The sequence below is a fragment of the Cetorhinus maximus genome, chromosome 2 (assembly GCF_964194155.1).
Source record: "Cetorhinus maximus chromosome 2, sCetMax3.hap1.1, whole genome shotgun sequence".
In the NCBI taxonomy this organism is placed as follows: Eukaryota; Metazoa; Chordata; class Chondrichthyes; order Lamniformes; family Cetorhinidae; genus Cetorhinus; species Cetorhinus maximus.
The window spans coordinates 76,674,714-76,695,284 of record NC_135880.1 but is presented as its reverse complement, the minus strand read 5'-3'; the positions used below and the strand labels follow the sequence as shown (position 1 = coordinate 76,695,284).

Sequence of the window (20,571 nt, the reverse complement as noted above, 5' to 3'; positions counted from 1 at the left end):
ACTTTCAACTGACTGGAAATTTTGCAATTTGAACCAAGACAGAGCAAGCTGCTTAAAAGAAATGCAAGGCCACATTCCAAGTTGAAGGTGAGAAATAAACAAATCACCCTCAGGGAGTGTGAAGAGAGAGACATTTCCTATAACCCAGATACCCATCAAGACTCATAACTGCCTAAGGAAGGGACATTAAAAATGCAAAGTACTGGATACTGAAACAATTGCTGCCAAACACAGACAGACCCAAAACCTCTTGGAAATATACAATGGATGAAGTATTTCAAGACAAGGCTGCCCAACCACTTGTGGGATATTGCCAGTGACACAGGTGGCATCAAGAAAGTCTTCAGCAGAGGAAACCTCCCTCTCTCTCCTTTGGAATAAGAGCCTCGCCTGGTTTGAGAAATCACCTCTACCAGAAACCTACCAGCGAACCGAGATCTTGTATTAATTTCAATATCTATATCTGACCACATCCAAGAAACCAGCTAACCTAAATCAGCTGCAGTGTTTAAAATCTACACCTCAAGGACAGTCAAAGACACTTTATATTCTTTGATGTCATCCAAGCTCTGATTCTTTTATATGGTATAAGTATATTCTTTTGCTCCTTTCTATAGGACTCAAACTCCCCTTATTTCTGATACCTGGTGTGTGTGTTTTTATTATTTTTCTTGGGTTTAGTGGTCAATGAACTTGCTCTTTCTATGACTCAAAAAAACCCTGATCGATTGGCTCCTTATTGCTCACAGCTTTTAAATAGTTACATGCATTCTGATTTGGAAAAGGCATATCCTCGTGAAAAAATAAACTTAAACCTTTGTTGTGACCGTCTGAGGAGGTTGAATAGAGGGGGGGCCAATTCACTCCTCCTCACCTGGTTGTAACAAAATTGGGGGCTTGTCAAGGATTGTTCTCACAGCCTGTCAAAAGAATTGGAGTGGGGAAAGTAAACTCTTCCTTCAAAAAAATTTTTTAAAACTGCAAAATGTTTTCTTAGGTCTGTGATACTAAAGCGCTAATATGTCCATATTCAATGCCAATGCTTTCAAAGAACAGGATGAGATAACTGGCAAGAAGTTATGGGCACAGTCCTTGGAAGAATTGAAAGGTATAGCCAAGCACGTAGAGGTAGAGTTTCACCTGAAAGCCAGAAAAATGAAAATTTTAAAATGTGTGGAGTAGCACCTAGAGATGGAAATTGAGCACACTGAAACAGATAAATTAGCGGCAGAAAAATTAAGATTGGAGCTGGAATTTGAGGAAAGGGAAAAAGAAAGAGAAAGGTGGGAATGGAAAAAGGCGAGAGAATTCCAGGAAAGAGAAAAGGAAAGGGAGTTTAAATTAAAACTGCTTGAGCCGAGAAGGAAGTATCCATTGAAGACACCCGGGTTGAGGGAACCAGCCTTCGCTCAGATTTAAGGGTGAGGTATTCAAGTTTGCCCATTTAATCCCTAAGTTTGATGAAGAAGAGGTGGGCATCCTCTTTAACTGCTGTGCTAACCTTTTGAAAGAGATAAAGTGACCAGCCCAACACTAGTCCCTGCTGCTGCAGAGTCAGTTGACAGGAAGAGCTCACAAAGTTTACTCCCTCTTGTCTGAGGAAAGTGCAACAAACTATGAGGCAGCAAAAAAGGCTATTACAAATGCGTACCAGTTAGTGCCGGAAGAATACCGACAGAAATTCCATAACCTCAGGCAATGATCTGACGAGACGCACCTGGAATTTGAATGGCTTAAGCAGCTCAGTTTTGACCGGTGGGTACGGGCGCTTAAAATTGAGTCCACTTACAAAAACCTTCGTGAAATAATTCTCCTCGGGAAATTCAAATCCTCCATGTGTTCCCGATAAGAACTCACAAAGAGAAACAGAGTAACAGGTGCCAGACAGGCAGCAACCTGGGTTGATGATTATGAGCTTGTCCACAAACCCTTATCCCAAATGGAACTGTTCCCAAGTCACCCCCAACCAACTAAGAAGGATAGAAGGCAGCAGAGATAGGAAACTGAGCACCAATGGTGGAGAAGGGATGGCTGGAAACACAGCAGGCCCTCCTCAGGCAGAAAGGATGGTGCTGAGAAGAGGAGTGAGGCCAAGACGCCTGCGTGTTAACTGCCACAAGGCAGGACAGCTCTGTGCTGATTGCTGGAGGTTACGGGAAAAACCCGTGGGATTTGCTGGGGCACACAAACCCCATGCAGAAAATGGGAGTCAGACAGAGAGTGTAGCAGACCAGGCCATGGCTCTGCCTGAAGCAGCAAATCCCTATGGATGCACTACAGTAAAAAAAATCCCCGAGTGTTATAAGGATTTTGTGTCAGAAGGAAGAGTTGGCTACATTTCCCCAGAGCAGGCGAGTAAGCCTATAGTGATACTGAGGGGTGCAGGGGCCAGCCAAACAAAAAGGCAATGACCTTTCTACCAGAAAGTGCAGTAAGTGCCAAGGTGTCGGTAAATGGTATTAAAGGAGGGTACATGCTAATCCCCTTATTCTGAGTGCACCTGGGAACAATCTTGGGCTGTAACCTTTGACTAGCGTCGGAAAGTCCTGGCCTGCAGAAACTAGAAGAAATAAATATCTACTTACCTGGTCTTGAAAATAACATTGACACTTCTGTTCGCCGGAGTTGCTTGGGCCTGCATCGAAAGACTCCCCACAGGCCCCAGCGAAGTCTAGATCCAACATATTCAAGGAGGCCATGCCCCCCTTTTTACAGTACAAGCTGCCATAAAGCAGGAAAGTTTAAAGAGCCGGGGAAATTGACAGGCCAGGGGAAGGTAAGTGTCTAAGGTAAGTAGGTAGGATTTGGGGGATTGGGGGTGCCTGGGATGGCCCATGGTGGTGAGGGGGCGTCCAGGGAGGATGTGTGTGCCTGGGGTTTGGGGGCATGGGGGTGTGTATGTCCGGGGTTGGGGGGGTGTGGTTGTGTGGTTTGGCGTGAGGGTGGTGGGGAGGTGTGGTTTGGGTTGGAGGGTGTGTGTGTGTGTGTGTGTGTGGGTTGGAGGAGGGTTTGTGTGGGTTGGGGGTTGCAGGGGTAGGGGAATGGTGTGTGTGTGTCTGGGAGGCGGGGCACGTGTGTGTGTCTGGGTGGGGGTGTGGGTGTACGTGTCCTGGGGTTGTGGGGGTAATGTGCGTGTCCGGGGGTTGTGGGGGTAGTGTGCGTGTCCGGGGGATTTGGAGGGTCATGTACGTGTCCGGGGTGGGGGGGTGCCAGGTTTTGGAAGTCCAGGGGAAGTCTGAGGTTGGTGGGAGGGCGGGGAGGTGGGGGATGAGCAAAGTGCTGGTGGACTGCGTGAGTGGACCCCAATTGGGGTGTGACCCCAATCCCCCAAATCCTACCCTGCCCAAAACAAAAGGAGGCCACCAGTATATGCTTACCATCATGGATGTGGCTACCCACTTCCCAGAGGCCGTTTCCCTGAGAACCATATCTGCTAAAATATTGGCGGAATCAACACAATTTTTTGCCTGGCATGGACTGCCCACCAAGATCTGGTCGGACTAGGGCTCAAATCTCATGTCCCAAATACTCCAGGAAGTCGTGGGTAACCTGGGCACGACACAGCTGAAGTCCTCACCGTATCATCCGCAGTTGCAGGGGGCAATAGAATGATGCCACAAGAACAATGACAATGATCAAGGCATGCTGCCACGAGTAGCCCCATGACTGGGATAAAGGACCAGGCTTTCTTCTGCTCACTACTAGAGACTCACCCAATGAATCCACCGGTTTTACTTTGTTTGATTTGGTTCACGGACAACAAGTGAGAGGTCCTCTAACTAATCAAGGAGAAATTTTAAGAACAGAAGGAGGAAGTTCCCATGCGACTCACCAGAGCCTGTGATGTGGCTTGAGAACGTTTATAAATCTTCCAAACAGCTATGAAAAAACAGGCAGACAAACATGCCAGGGCCTGAACCTTTTTATCAGGGGACTATGTGCTAGTGCTCCTACCAGTACTGAGTGAACCCCTAGAAGCCCAGAATAGCAAAGAAACTTGGGGACATAAACTATCTATTTGACATCCCAGGCCGCAAGAAAAAGCAAAGGCTGTGTCAAGTCAACATGATAAAACAACATCTCAGCCGAGAAGGGGACAAGCAAGTAACAATCTGTCCAAAAACAACACCTGGAAGATGTGAGGAACAGTGAGGATGAATTAGAGGGAGATGTGGGTGACACCCACGTTGAACCCCCTAACGTCTGGCTGGGAAACACAAAATGCTAGTGAAATTGGCACTTTATTTACCCGCCTAAATGCAGAGCGATGAGGAGTCCTGGCAAGCATGCAGCTAAAAACATCTGTAGAGACAAGCCAGGCTGTGCCACTTTAGCTCTACATGATGTGGATGTGGGAGATGCCCCACCCATAGGCAATATCCCTACGGTCTAGGTCCAGATAAGCTAGCTCAGGTTCAGGAAGAGATGAACTACATGCTGGAGCACCAATTAATGGAGCCTGGCAGCAGGAGCTCGAGCTCCCCAAACTGGAAGACTCCACAAGGCTCTACTGACTCCTACTCAATTCCCTGCCTGGAAGATTGCATAGATTTCTTCTTCCTCTTTGTCGTCTTCCTCTTCATCTCCCTCTTCTTCTTTTCTTCCTCTTATTCTTTCTCTTCTTCTGCTTCTTTCTCTTCTTCTGCTTCCTCCTCTTCCTCCTCTTCCTGCTCTTCCTCCTCTTCCTCTGCTTCTTACTCTTCCTCCCCTTCTACTGCTTCCACTTCTGTTTCCTTTCTGCTTCTTCCTCCCATCCCTTGGGACTGAGGATGACTTGCTTCCACTCCGGGACTGTGGGTCCTGAGGTGACTAAAAAGTCCAATGCTGGATCCGCACCCTTTGCCACAGGTGGGGCAGGTAGTGTTTGATGAGTTGGGGGAGTGGGATGCTCCAATTTTGTTATGCTCCTTCCGCTGTTTGCTCTTGGCCTGTTTAAAATGGTTGCCACCTTCATGAATGGTCTCAAGCAAGAGATTCCACATACCAGTGGGGCTGATGCATTTTTTCAGAGAGGCTTTGAGGACATCCCTGAAACGTTACCTCTGCCCTCCTGCTAGCTGCATGCTGTGATGGAGCCGGGAGTAGAGAACTTGATTTGGGAGTCTTGTGTCTGGTATGCGGATGATGTGGCCTGCCCAACGTAGCTAATTAGCCATAACCAGTGCCTTGATACTGGGAATTTTGGACTAAGAGGGGACACTGATATTACAGCGTCTATCCTGCTTTTGCTGGATTTTGCGGAACATAAGAAGTAGGAACAGGAGTAGACCATTCAGCCCCTCGAGCCTGCTCCGCCATTCGATAAGATCATGGCTGATCATCTTATGTTTCGATTTCCACATTCCCATCTAACCCCGATAACCTTTGATTCCCTTGCCTAGCAATTAAATTCAAATTTCATTATCCGCCGTGGTGGGATTTGAACCCAGGCACCAGAACATTATCCTGGGTCTCTGGAATACCAGTCTAGTGATAACACCACTACATCACCACCTCCCTTTTGCCCTGGCTCAGAAAAGCTAACCTAGTACAGGCAGCGGATTCAATTTCCTGCTTTGCATACTTCATGTGCATCCACATTTCCTTCCACCCACCACTGGTTACCACTCCTTTTACTATTTATGTCCTAAGCTCTGGAATTCACTCCCCAAATCTCTGCACATCTTCATTTTTATCTCCTTCATTAAGACGCTGCTTAAAAGCAGAGGCATCGCTGGTGATATTTATCCAAGAATTCAAGGTTGTCCATGTCTCTGGCACATACAGGAAGGCAGGTAGCACTGCAGCCCTGTAGACAATAAGCTTGGTGCCAGCTTTCAGGTCTTTGTCATCAAACATACTTTTCCTCAGTTGGCCAAAGGCTGCACTGGCAAACTGGAGGTGATGCTGAGTTTCATCATTGATGCCTGCCCTCGCTGCATAGATAGGTAGGTAACGCAGTCTACTTTACAAAGGTAGATTTTATCAAGGCATACTGGCGGCTTCCCTTGACCGCTCAAAGGAAATCTCTATCCTTGTGACTCTGGATGGGTTATACCAGAGTTGAGTTATGCCACTTAAGACTCAGAAATGCCCCAGCCACCTTCAAAGACTGATGAGCCAGATAGTGGTAATTATCCAATTGTGTAGTGTACCTAGACAATCTCCTAGTGTACAGTGATATCTGGGAAATTCACTTAGAGCAACCGGAAATTACAGTCAGCTGACCTCATGGTCAATCTCTCAACAAATGAGCTTGCTAAGGCTCAGGTGACCTACCTAGGATATGTGGTGGGCCAAGGACAAGTACTGCCCAAAGGTACACGCAGTTGTACAGTTTCCCATTCCCACAACATAATGGGAAATCATGAGATTTTTAGAAATGTGTAAGTTCCAGAGTTCCAAAATCCAAAGCAAGTTCGCCTCCCACCTCAGCACTGTAGCTGCCCTGCTGACAGACCTACTGCAGAAAAAAGCAAAAGTAGTATGGACTGAGAAAAGCCAGACAGCTTTCAAGAACCTGAAAGCCATTTTAATAAACAAACCAGTGCTAGCAGCTCCAGACTCCAACCAGGCATTTAAAGTAGCCATCGATGCTAGTGACCTCGGGGTAGGGGCTGTCCTCCTCCAGGAGGATGAATCAGGAATGGAGAGACCACTTGGGTATTTCTCCAAAAAACTGAACAAACATCAGAATGGCATTCCACAGTAGAAAAAGAAACTCTAGGTTTATTAGTGGCTCTTAAACACTTTGAGATATATGACTGAAATCTATATAGAGAGATCCACAGTCTATAACGATCACAACCCTTTGACCTTTGTGGAAAATTCAAAACTCAGAATGCAAGGTTATTCTGTTGGAGTTTGTTCCACCAACCATATCATCTTAAAAACATCCACATTGCAGGGAAATTGAATGTGATTGCAGACACCCTGTCCAGAGACCCAGATTGAACTGATGGGATAATCCAGGCCAAGGCTAAGAGAGTGAAAGGAAGTGAATGTGTATTTTTTGTTTTGTATTTTTATACCTTGTAATGAAATGATAGTGAATCTCTTTTTTTTGTGCTAGGGAGATGTTATGGGGCAATGCCCTTTTATTTTTGAAAATATGATTTTTCGACTTTCAACTGACTGGACAGTGAGGCAGAACAAACTGTATCACAGAATCTTTACAGTGCAAAAAGAAGCCATTCAGCCCATCAAGTCTGCACTGGTTCTCTGAAAGCATTCCACCAAGCCCTACTCCTCTGCCTGGTCCCTGTAACCTTGCACATTCTCTCTTTTCAGGTAGCAATCCAATTCCCTTTTGAATACCTTGACTGAACTTGCCTCCGCTACCAATCACCCTTTGGGTGAAAAACTTTTTCGTCACGTCACATTTACTCCTTTTGCCAATTAGTTTGAATTTGTGCCCTCTAGTTCTTGATATTCTTTCGAGTGGGGACAGTTTCTCACTATTTACCCTGTCCATACCCCTCAGGATCTTGAAAACCTTCATCAAGTCTCCTCTCAGCCTTCTTTTCTCTGTGGAAAACAGACCCAACCTCTCCAATCTATCATAGCTACAGTTCTTCATCCCTGGAATCATTTGAGTAAATCTCATCTGTACTCCCTCCAGTGGCTTCACATCCTTCCTCAAATATGGCACCTAGAACTGGACGCAGTATTCCAGATGAGGCCTAACTAGTGTCTTATACAACTTCAACGTGACCTCCTTATTCTTCTACTCAATACCCCTATTAATAAAGCCTAAGATGCTATTTGCTTTATTGACTGCACTCGCAATATTTCCTGCCATCTTCAATGACCTATGTGCGTGTACACCGAGGTCCCTTTCTTCCTGCACTTCCTTTAGAGGCTCTCTGTTTATACTGTCTCTCCATATCTTTCCTGCCAAAATGAATCACCTCACACTCCTCTGCCCCTTTCATTTAAGATACAGTAAAGTTCGCAGGGATTACACTCCTGCAAAACCTCGGAAATGACAAAATCGTGAACGACGAACATGCTTTACAATGGGAGTCAATTAGATAGGTTCCAGCCATCCTAAAATCCTGCAACTGCAGAAGGTGCAACACCTGCTCCTTTCCTTCCCCCATACTCACTGTCCAAGGGCCCAAACACTCCTTTCAAGTGAAGCAGCACTTCACTTGCACTTCCCTCAATTTAGTCGACTGCATTCGCTGCTCCCAATGCGGTCTCCTCTACATTGGAGAGACCAAACGCATTCTCATCCCATTGAAGTTGGCTTTCCCTCAATTAATTATCCCTGCTCTGGGTTGTTCTCTGTCCTTTTCCATGATTAACCCAAACCTTATGATAGGGTCACTGTTCCCTAGCGGCTCTCCCATTGATATTTGATCCACTTGGGCCAACTCATTCCCCAGAACCAGGTCCAAAAGTGCATGTCCTCTCATTGGACTGGAAACATACTGCTGTAGAAAATTATCTTGAACATGTTCCAGGAACTCTTGCCCCTCTTGTCCTTTTGTACTATTCCTAACCCAGTCTATGTTTGGATAATTGAAGCCCCCCATTATGATTACTCTATAACTCTTGTACCTCTCCATAATTTCTTTGCAAATTTGTTTTTGCACATCCCTTCCACTGGTTTGTGGTCTTTATACTATACCAATCAATGTTATTGCACCTTCCTCATTCCTTACCTCTAGACAGAGAGATTCTGTCCTTGACCCCTCTGGAACATCCTCTCTCTTCAGTACCGTAATGCCATCTTTAACCAATATTGTCACTCCCCCTGCCTTTTCTTCTTTTCCTGTCTCTCCTAAACACCTTGTACCCAGTAATATTTAGTGCCCAGTCCTGCCCTTCTTTGAGCCAGGCCTCTGTTATAGCAATAATATCAAAGTTCCATTTGTCAACTTGTGCCTGCAGTTCATCAATCTTATTAATCACGCTCTGTGCGTTCACATACATGCACGTTAGCCCTGATTTTGGCATTTTTACTTTCCTCCTTATTCTGACCCCATCTAATGACTTACTGTTGCTACTCTAATTCTATCTATTTGATGCAACTCTCTGATATATCCTTGTTATCAGTTGATAATTCACTACTTCCCACTGCCAGTTTTTCTCCTCTGCACTCTGAATTTCCGCCCCCTCCCCCAGATTCCCATCCCCCTGCCAATCAGGTTTAAACCCTCCCCAACAGCACTAGCAAACCCCACCCCAGTCCTTTTAAGGTGTAACCCGTCCTTCTTGTACAGGTCCCACCTCTCCCAGAACCGATACCAATGCCTCAGAAACCTAAAGCCCTCCCTTCCCTGCCACGTGTTGAACTGCTCAATCTTCCTATTCTTTTGTTCAGTATCATGTGGCACTGGGAGTAATCCTGCGATCATTGCTCTTGAGCTCCTGCTTTTTAATTCCCTTCTTAACTCCCTAAAACCTGCTTTCAGGACCTCATCCCTTTTCCTACCTGTGTCATTGGTCCCCATGTGGACCACGACCTCTGGCTGTTCACCCTCCCCAAAAAGAATGCCCTGTAGCCATGCACTAGGGATGCACCATAGTGACTCCAGCCGCCGCTCAAGTTTCTGTAGCCAGTGACACTTCTTGCAGCTGTAGTCATCGAGGGCACTTCATGCCTGCACGACTTCCCATATTCCGCAAGATGCACATTCCACATGGCCAAACTGCACTGACATACCTTATACTTTATATAAAGCATTTACTACAGTATTTACTAATTTATTTTAATTATTATCTTAATTTAGAATAATTCCTATGTATACTAGAATTTACTGTGTTTATCTCAGTCTTGCCCCTTCTCGCGCTCTTTTAACTCCCAACTCCAGTCTCAGTCTCGCTTCTTCTCGGGCTCTTTTAATTCTTTGGCTCTGCACTCAGTCTTGCCCTTTCTCACCCTCTTTTAACTTTGTGACTCTGCTCTCAATCTTGCCCCTTCTTGCGCCCTTTTAACTCTCCAGCCCCGCTCTCAGTCTCACCCCTTCTCGCGCTTTTTAAATTCTCTGGCCCCGCTCTCAAAAATGCTTTAAAAAAAGCAAGGGCACGTTCCAAGGTGAAGGTGAAAAACAAACAAATCAACTTCAGGGAGTGTGAAGAGAGAGACATTTCCTATAATCCAGACACCCATCAAAACTCGTAACTCTTTAAGAAAGAGACATTAAAAATGAAAAGTACCGGGGATATTGAAATGATGTCTGCCACAGACAGACACACCCAAAATCTCTTGGAAACACACAATAGATGAAATATTTCATGGCAAGGCTGCCCAGCCACTTGAGAGAGATTGCAAGTGACACAGGCAGTGTCAAGGAAGTCTTGAGGAACAGGCTGAAAGTTGCAATCTCTTCCTCTCTCTCTTGGGATAAGAGTGTCACCCGATTGAGAAGCCAACTCTACCAGAAGCCTACCAGTGAACCCAGATCTCATAATAATGGCAAAGTCTACACCTGACCACATCCGAAAAACCAGCTAATCTAAATCGGCCGCAGCATTTAAAATCTACTCCTCAAGGACAATCAAAGGACATGTAACCGTTCACTCTTTTACCTTTTGCTTATTGGACTCTACCTGTCCTTATTTATGGTGTGTGCATGTGTGCGTGCATGCGTGAGTGTGCGTGTGTGCTCTTTTTTTGACTCACGAAAACCCTGTTTAATAGGCTTCTTATGACTCACAGCTTAAATAGTCTGATGAATTCCAATACTTACCTTAATCTGCAATCGGAGTTCGGAGGGCAGGAGCTACAGCTGTCAGTGGGCCTCGGGCTTCCTACTCATGCGCCAGCTGGAAGATGGCTGCACATGCGCAGTTCATTGATTTACTGCATGCACCGACCAGGAAAGTAACGCACATGCGCAGTTGGTGTCTTTCATGTCTTCAGGCTGGAAACTGGCCATGTGCACATACGCAAAAGTAAAAGAAAAGTGAAAAAGGGCGAAGATGCATGTCAGGTGACCTGAAGAGGAACGCCATTGCAGAGAAGGTGTCCCAGGGAACAGGACACATGGTGGGTGACAGGGAGAAGGTCCCAAACCAAGAAGAAGGTCCCAAACCAGGGAGTGGGGCAGAAATAGGTCCCAGAAGACAGTCTCAGGTATGGGACAAGGACAGAGATCAGAAACTGACCCTGTTAAGTAAAGTTGGAAGAAAGCAGCAGAGAATTAGACTCCGAATGAATGACAGAGCTTTAGGGAGCAGAGTTGAAGCAAAGTGGCTTGAGAGAAGCCTTGGAGATCTGAGGAGGCAGCTGAAGGTTGGTGACTCCTTACTCTGGGCCTTTTGGAGCAGTTGGGTTCTGCTTGACATGGCCAAAGATCTGAAAGTGTGCTTGGAAGGGCTTGAGTGAACGTGGAGGTCCAAAGGAAAGAAATCTCAGAAGGCGACATTGAAACCCTGGAGGTGGATCCTTGTTGAAGCCGTCCAAGTGGGAGCGATGTTTGGAGAGAATTCCAAGGCGAGTTCTTTGAATGTGAAGATTGACAGCCCTTGTGAGAAAGACAGAGTTTCAGTGAGACTGGTTGGCTCACAGTGTAACAAATGTCTGGGTGAGTTGTTGAAAAATTCATAGAACCTGATTTAATCGCATCTGTCATTTACTTTGGAGTGTGGTGTGCCTGGCCACAGTTCGCCAGTTGGTTCACATGTACTGTATACTTACTCTGAATATGAATGTATAACATTGATATGGGGAATTGCTTCATCTTTCTGAATTTATATGTGTCTGTAAAGAGATAGCTTGGGTGGAGGAATCATGAATATTTGAATCATTTTCTTATGTTTGTATTGAGATCTTTACAACCTTTTTGTTCGGTGCAATAAAGTTCATTTTTCTTGTTTAATAAATATTTTATTCTTTTTGTTTCAAATTCATCAGCAGACTCCTGTGAATTTGTTCAGCAACTAAGCTCCATGATTTCTTAAAAAAATAAAGTTAGCATCTATCAAGCCAGGTTTCACTCTGTGATCTGACTTGTCCTGTATGAACATCAGCTGGTACCGTAACAATAGTTAAATACATTCTAATTTGGAAAAGGCATATCCTCACGAAAAAATAAATTTAAGCCTTTGTTGTGACCATCCGAGGAAGAATACAGGAGAGCCAGTTCACCCCTTCTCACCTGGTTGTAACACTAATCTATGTTGGCACCTGGTTAAGTAACGCCTTGATTTTAAAATTCTCATCCTTATTTTCAAATCCCTCCCTGGCCTCACTGATCCCCATCTCTGTAATTTCCTCCAGCCCACAATCCTCTGAGATTTCTGTGCTCCTGTGACTAAAGCCCCAATTTTAATCACTCCACCATTGGTGGACCTGCCTTCAGCAGCTGGGAACTAAGCACTGGAATTCATTCCATAAACCTTCCTGTCTCTTTACCTGGCTTTCATCCTTTAAGATGCTCCTTAAAACCTACTTCTTGGACCAGGCTTTGGTCACATGCCCTAATATCTTCTTATGTGGCTCAGTGTTATATTTTGTGTTATAATGCCTCAGTGAAGCATTTTACATTTTAATACCTTAAAGAAGCTATATAAATATAGGTTCTTGTTGAAGAGAGAAGGACTCTATTGTTTTAAAAATGGGGTGAAAGAGGATTTTTGTCCACTTGCTCTATCAGGATAGTGTGGGGAAACCTGAGAAAGGAGAAGAAGGAAAAAATTAGTTAATTACACACCCTGCCAATAAAGACCTTGAATCTATTTATATGTGAATCTAATATATATTTCAAATCTAAATAAATCAGAGTATATGATAATGCTGACAATGGGAGTTGAATTGCTGAATGAATCCATCTAAATGAGACACAACTGATTTGTTCTAACAGCAACTGTTTATTTTACACAGTACTGGCTGGATCCCACAAAAACCCTTGCAGAACACAAGGACCTCATAAACAGTGAGTAATGCTTCAATCAATTCTCGGAACATACGTTTGCTCCTTTACAGTGCCAGTCAAACATGATGGACAGCTTAGGGACTGCTGCCTTTGTGTATTTCTGAGCCTCCTTGCACCACATGACCAAAATAATGCAGATCATTTTGACTTTTATCCTCACATAAATGAACTGATATGTTGAGGGCTCAATGAAATGTGAAAAATAACACATCAGTCTTCTGGCAAACTTTTTATGACAAATTAGTTTATTGACCTGAGCCATTCAAATTACTTCACTGTGAATGTTACATATTTGGGCCTACCATAAATCTCAGAATCAGTGGCATGAGTTTCTGGATCAGACATTAAACTGCGGCCCATTCTGTTCTGGCAGGTGGACGTAAAAGATCCCAAAAGATTATTTTGATGAACGTCAGGGGAGCTCTGGCCAGTATTTACCCCTCAATCAACAGCATAGAAACAGATCAGCAGGTCTTTATCACCTTGTTGTTTGTGGGAGTTTGCTTGTACGTAAATTGGTTTCTGTATTTTCCACATGACAACAGTGACTGCACTTCAAAAGTACTTCATTGGCTGTAGAGTGTTTTAGGATATTCTGATGTTGTGAAAGGTGCTACATAAATGCAAGTCTGTTTTTCATAAGCACTCTAAACACCTTTTGTGCGAGTTGCCAGAATATGCTTTATTCCTATTTGTAAATTAGGTGGTGACAATAGTATGTATGACTTCAACAACAACAACAAAAATAGCTGGAAAAGCTCAGCAGGCCTGACAGCATCTGCGGAGAGGAATACAGCTAACGTTTTGAGTCCGTATGACTCTTCATCAGATTTCCAGCATCCACAGTATTTTGCTTTTATCTTAGTGTATGGCTTCAATGTTGGCTCAGCAAGCACGTGAATTAAATGAGACCAGATGTGAATTATTAATCTGCTGTCTTTCACAGTAAGGCAAACTTATAGAACCTCCATTCTGATCAAGCTCACTTAATTTAATGTGTGCAATTTATCTGTAGTAAGACAAAATAAAGAACATGCTGAACTACTCCATGTAAATGGGATATCCTGATTGACCTAAACAAGGTTTTTAACCATCCTTCAGCATTTCTAACCACTTTACCTCAAGGAAAAGCCTCAACATTTTCTCTTTAATAAACCTGACCTTCTTCCTTTTTCCAAAATTTCCAACCTCTATGCCTTGCTCCCTTCATCTCCCATCATCAAAGACTGCCAAAGTCGTAGGGAGTAAAGTGCTTTTCCATCGCCTGACAAATTGATTATTACTTATGTTCTATACAGTAACAATAGCAGCACTAACTAATTCGCATCTTAACTACCTCTTCAGACCTTGGCTTTTTTAAGTTGCATGAATACACAACACTGAGAGTGAGTCTTTTTCCAAGTCCTTTTGGTGGAAAAAGTCAAAAGAGTCTGAAACATGACAGGATATTTGATGTTGTATCATGGTTAATGTGGGTAAAATTGATGGCAATCAAGGCGGGATTGGATGAGAAAATCCTTTCAGGGCATTTGATTTGATCCTTCCACAAAACCAACCCTCATATCTTTTCATTACAGCACCTATGTGCTTCTTCAATGAATTTCTGCCCTGGACTCAATTTTCCCTCTTGACAACCCATCCACCCTCTGTATGAACAAAATACTTGCTGATATGTGTTCTTTGCAGACCAGAATCTATGCTTTCTTGTCCTGATTACCTACAAGTATTTTCCTGGATTTGCTTTGTTTGACCCATGAAGTGTCTTAGACATCTTTAAGGTGGCGAGATTTGACTTGGGCAGTATCATGTTGATCATCGGTTATCTAAAATTCAGTTTCATTGAAATTCATATTGCATCCCTGGCCAGTTCGAAATTCATCGCATAGATATTTTTGATGCTGAAGACTTATAGCTTAAGTAGTCATTAAATCCTAATATTCTCTCATTCTTTCCTCTGGTCAACTTTCCACATGCTTCGAATCTCAGTCTCACTTTAAACGAGCAATGTTGGGCTTCACTCATTTAGAGTCTCTGTAGAATGTATTCTACTCTGCTTTTCTGAAAATAGCCTAAAACTACAATTCACTGTATGACCATCACTATGAACAGAATGAACAGCACTGTGAAATTTCTGTTATCTGGCATTCTCCCAACTGGAATTTTCTATATTAACCGGAATTCTGGGGTCAACCAGTAATAGTAATCGGCCTGTCCCCGCTCTGGTCTCCCCATTTAAATAATAGTCTGCCTTTTGATTCTTCCTACCAAAGTGCATGACTTCACACTGATCTACATTAAACTCCATCTGCCAAGTTTTTGCCCACTCACTCAACCTATCTATATCCCCTTGCAGATTTCTTATGTCCTCACCACAACTTGCCCTCCCACCTATTTTTGTATCATCAGCAAATTAGGATACATTGCACTCTGCCCTCTCCTCCAAGTCATTAATATAGATAGTAAATAATTGAGGTCCTAGGACTGATCCTTGTGGCACTCCACTAGTTATGTCTTACCAATCTGAAAAAGACCCATTAACCCCGACTCTCTGTTTTCTGTGTGTTAACCAATCCTCAACCCATGCTAATACATTACCCCCAATACTGTGAGCTCCTATCTTGTGCAATAACCTTTTATGTGGCACCTTATCGAATGCCTTCTGGAAATCCAAGTACGCTACATCTACCAGTTCCCCTTTATCAACTCTGCTTGTTATATCCCCAAAGAACTCTAGCAAATTTGTCAAACATGGTTTCCCTTTCACAAAACCATGTTGACTCTGTTTGATTGCATTGAGCTTTTCTAAACTGTGAAAAACTTTTTCACAGTGAGTGAATCTTAGGATCTGGAATGCACTGTCTGAGAACATGGTGGAGGCTGGTTCAACTGAGGCATTCAAGAGGGAATAGGATTAATATCTGAAAAGGAAGAATGTGTAGGGCTAGCGAGAGAAGATCACTAGGAGTGGCACTAGGTTAACTGCTCCTTTAGCAAACCAGCACAGACACAGTGAGCTGAATGGCCACCTACTGTGCTGTAACTATTCTATGATTCAGTCTATAATTACTCTGTATCCATCTTCATGTTCCAAGACACAAAAAAAATTCCAGAAATAATGGGGAACCAAGCAGCTAGTGAGAATGAGGAATTTAAAAGAAACCAGTGTAAATAATGAAATAGTACTGCAGAAATTAATTGAACTGGGTGGTGTCAAATCCCCTGGATCTGCATCCTAGGGTTTTAAATGAAGTAGCTGCAGAGATAGTGGATGCTTTAGATTTGATCTTCCAGAATTTCTTAGATTCTCCAACAATTCCCAAGGATTGGTAAAGGGCAAGCATAACTCCACTATTTAAGAAAGGAAGAAGAGAGAAAGGGGAACTATAGGCCAGTTAGCCTAACATCAATCCTAAGCAAAATTCTAGTATCTATTATTAGGGACTTGGTAACGGGTTGCTTAGAAAATCATAATATGATAAAATAGAGTCAACATGGATTTGTGAAAGGGAAATCAGTTTGATAAATCGGTTGGCATTTTGAAGATGCAACTGGGAAGAATAAAGGGGAACCAGTGGATGTAGTGTATTTGGATTTTCAAAAAGCATTTGATAAGGTGATATTCGAGGATATTGGTAAGATTTAGGGTTTGGGAGTTACAAATTGCCTAAAATAGGCAGTCGCGAATTCATACGTGATTTTAAGGTAGTTTGTTAAGAAGCATCCATTAGATATGATACATAAGTTAAATAGGCAGTCATTGAGTATATTCATGTCAGATATTGACACATTCTTGGACACTAAGGGAATTTAGATATATGGGGATAATGTGGCAAGGTGGAATATTAGCTATAATCTTGTGAATGAGAGAGCAGGGTTGAAGGGCCAAATGCCCTCTTCCTGCTCCTATTTCTTATGCTCTTATGTAAAGTGATTCAATCTACCCTCAGAAAGATGGAGAAGCAAAAAGGCATGATATGGAGTCCAATTATTACACCACCTCCACCCCTTTCCCTGAGTTATGCTGTCATATCATTAGGTATAGAACACACTCCTGAATGTAAGGTGCTTACGGGAATGGCTAGCACCAATGTGCCTGAGGCAATGGCCTGGATTTTCACCAAGATGATTCAGGAGCCCTTAACAATGGCGGGCAGGTCCAGATTCCGGGATTCCCAACCCAATCCCTGGCTGTCTGATCTTCGGGAGTGCCTTTAAAAGGTACTAGCTGATTCCTGTCAAAAGGCCACACCTGGCATTCCCTACCTGGCCAGTTCCATTGTAGAGATAGGAATGTCCTACTCCTCCGCAATTCTCAAGAAATCAGGCCAGGTTTTTAAAAAGTGATGATTCACGGTCCCCTCAGGAGTCGTGAGCCTTCGTCTGCATGATGGGACCTTTCAATAGGCAAGTTCAAAAGGTCTTCCGCTTGCCCCCCGTGCTGAGTTCTGTCTTTCCACCGAACCTCTATGACCCCTCATACCTCCACTGCCAAGCTATGGCACTTCCATGCCTATTGACCCACTCTACATTGCATAGAACCTATAGTGAAAGTAGGATATTTAAAAATAAACTTTTAAAAAGTAATTCATTCATAACTTGCTATTATGTTTAAAAAGTCATTTCACCCAGAAGATAACAAAAGTCACAAGCCCTTGAAACCGCTTAACCTTATGTAAATAAACATTGTGAAATTGGCTGCAGAGATCAGAGAGCCTGAGCTGTCAATCAAATAATGTTTTCTCTGTGTCGAAGGTGTTTCAACAAGTGTAATGGTTGTCTGGGTAAAGCATACAAACTATTTTCATCTTGCCTTTGCCTACAGCCTTGTAATCTATGTTGAGTCACAAACCTGTTAATTTGTATTTACAGGCTTATTCCTCAAGTGTCATTTATTTTGTTGATTCCTGAGCTAATTACTATGTTTTCTCAGTCCACGATGCAGGCCATCAGGTCTGGGGACTTGTCAGTCTTTAGTTCTAATAGTTTACTCTGTACTGTTTCCCTGGCGAATATAATTGTTTTAAGTTCTACCTTCCCTTTCACATCTTAATTTACAAGTATTTCTGGGATGTTATTTGTGTCTTCTACAGTAAAGACAGCCACAAAATATTTGCTCAACACTTCTGCCATTTCCTTATTTTCCATTATTAATTCCCCATTTCCACTCTCTAGAGGACCAACGCTCCTTTTAATGATTTTTTTCCTTTTTAAATACTTGTTGAAACTTTTATTGTCTGTTTTTATATTTCTAGCTAGCTTTCTCTCATACTCTAATTTCTCCCTTTCTTAGTCATTCTTTGCCTGTTTTTAAATCCTGCCCAATCGTCTGACCTATCACTAATCTTTGCATGTACTGTAAGCTTTTTCTTCAATTTTATACTGCCTTGAACTTCTTTAGTTAGCCATGGATGCTGCATCCTTCTCCTAGAGCCTTTATTTCTCACTGAAATGTATGTTTGCTGAGTATTATGAAATATCCCCTTAAATGTCTGCCACTGCATTTCCACTGTCCTACCCTTTAACCTAATTTCCCAGTTGATTTTAGCCAGTCTTAACACTAGTCTTAGACCCAGTCTTCTTACCCTCAAACGGAATGTGAAATTAAATCATGTTATGATCACTGCTACCTAGAGGCTCCTTTACTATGAAGTCATTAATTAATCCTGTCTCATTGCACATTAACAGGTATTGAATAGCCTGCTCGCTGGCTCTAGAATGTGCTGCTCTATAAAATTGTCTTGAAAACACTCCATGAACTCATCTTCCAGGCTACCTTTGCCAATCTTATTCATCCAATCTATATGGAGATTAAAATCACCCATGATTATTGCAGTACCTCCTTTACAAGCCCCCTCCTCTTTTCATTCATCCACTCAGACTTTCTTAATTTCAACAACTTGGATCATGTTCAATCTCAGGCCTGATTTTCCCAATTTGGAAATGTTTTAGTCTGTCCTTATAACTCAATGATCCGAGGCATGTGAACATTTTGTTGAGCTTTGAATATTTTCAGGATTTCATGCTATGATGCTTTTAACGCTACGCTCTAAGTGATGTTTGCTAACAAAAATACTTATGGGTTGAAAATTCATCTGCACTGGAGTGCTGCTTTGGGTGCATTAGAGTGCTTAAGGTGGAGTTTGGTGAAGAGGGGCAGGAGGTGCTCTTTTCATTTTCTACCTTTCCTTAGCCTCCAGTAGCTGGTTCTTACTTTGCTACAGGGGAAGAAGCTGATTGAATGTCATAGGAGCCTATAAAGCAGCAGAGAGAGAGAGCCAGGAGTTTACAGATAAAATTTAAAAGTGATGTCACAGGAGTCCTGTAAATTGATTGTTTGTTAAGTATAGGCCTTACCGGACTTGGCACAGAGGAGACGATTGGTGATTGTCAGGCAAGTTATATTGTACTAGAGATAAAAACAAAAAGCTAAAAGCTACTGCGGATGCTGGAAATCCAAAACAAAAACAGAATTACCTGGAAAAACTCAGCAGGTCTGGCAGCATCGGCGGAGAAGAAATCAGTTAACGTTTCGAGCCTTCATGGCCCTTCGGCAGAACTGAAGCATAGTTAGGAGAAGGGAGAAATATAAACTGGTTTAAGGTGGGGGGCGGGGGGGAAGAGAGAATTTGAGGGTGTGGTGATTGTGGAGATAAGCAGTGATAGGCAAAAGATGTCACAGACAAAAGGGTCAAAGAGGTGTTGAAGGTGGTGATATTTGTCTAAGAAAAGTGCTAATTAAGAATGGAAGACAGGATATTCAAAGTACAGCTCTAGTGGGGGTGGGGTGGACAGACTAACAAGGTTTTAGTTTTAGATTTAAAAATAATGGAAATAGGTGGGGAAAGAAGAATCTATATAAATTATTGAAAAAAAAGGGGAGTGTGGGGGGAGAAACGGGGTGGGGATGGGGGGAGGGGTAGTTTAAGATCTAAAGTTGTTGAATTCAATATTCAGCCCGGAAGGCTGTAAAGTGCCTAGTCGGAAGATGAGGTGCTGTTCCTCCAGTTTGCGTTGGGCTTCACTGGAACAATGCAGCAAGCCAAGGACAGACATGTGGGCAAGAGAACAGGGTGGAGTGTTAAAATGGCAAGCGACAGGGAGGTTTGGGTCTTTCTTGCGGACAGACCGCAGGTGTTCCGCAAAACGGTCGCCCAGTTTGCGTTTGGTCTCTCCAATGTAGAGGAGACCGCATTGGGAGCAACGAATGCAGTAGACTAAGTTAGGGGAAATGCAAGTGAAATGCTGCTTCACTTGAAAGGAGTGTTTGGGCCCTTGGACGGTGAGGAGAGAGGAAGTGAAGGGGCAGGTGTTGCATCTTCTGCGTGGGCATGGGGAGGTGCCATAAGTGGGGGTTGAGGAGTAGGGGGTGATGGAGGAGTGGACCAGGGTGTCCAGTTATATTGTACTATACTGTACTTATATAAGGTTTAAGGTATGTCAGTGCAGCTTGGCCATGTGGAATGAGCATCCTGCGGGATGTGGGAAGTTGTGCAGACACAAAGTGCCCTCGCTGACTACACCTGCAGGAACTGTCACCAGCTGCAGAAACTTGAGCTCCAGGTTGCAGAACTTGAGCGGCGGCTGGAACTACTGTGGTACATCTGCAAGGCCGAGGATTGCGTGGAATGCATGTCTAGAGAGGTGCACTCCACAGCTAAGAAGTACACAGGCAGAGAGGGAATGAGTGACCGCCAGATTATCTAAG

At 43.4% G+C, this 20,571-nt stretch overlaps 1 protein-coding gene across 3 annotated transcripts in view; it reads left to right on the top strand.

Annotated features, from left to right (window-relative positions):
* Positions 1 to 20,571, top strand: part of epb41l4a (erythrocyte membrane protein band 4.1 like 4A) — a 349,865-nt gene that overhangs the window by 119,901 nt on the left and 209,393 nt on the right. For all 3 annotated transcript variants that reach the window (XM_078566243.1, XM_078566249.1, XM_078566257.1), the window contains exon 4: positions 12,815 to 12,866. In XM_078566243.1, the coding sequence (XP_078422369.1) occupies positions 12,815 to 12,866 (52 nt within the window). The remainder of the gene's footprint in view (positions 1 to 12,814; positions 12,867 to 20,571) is intronic.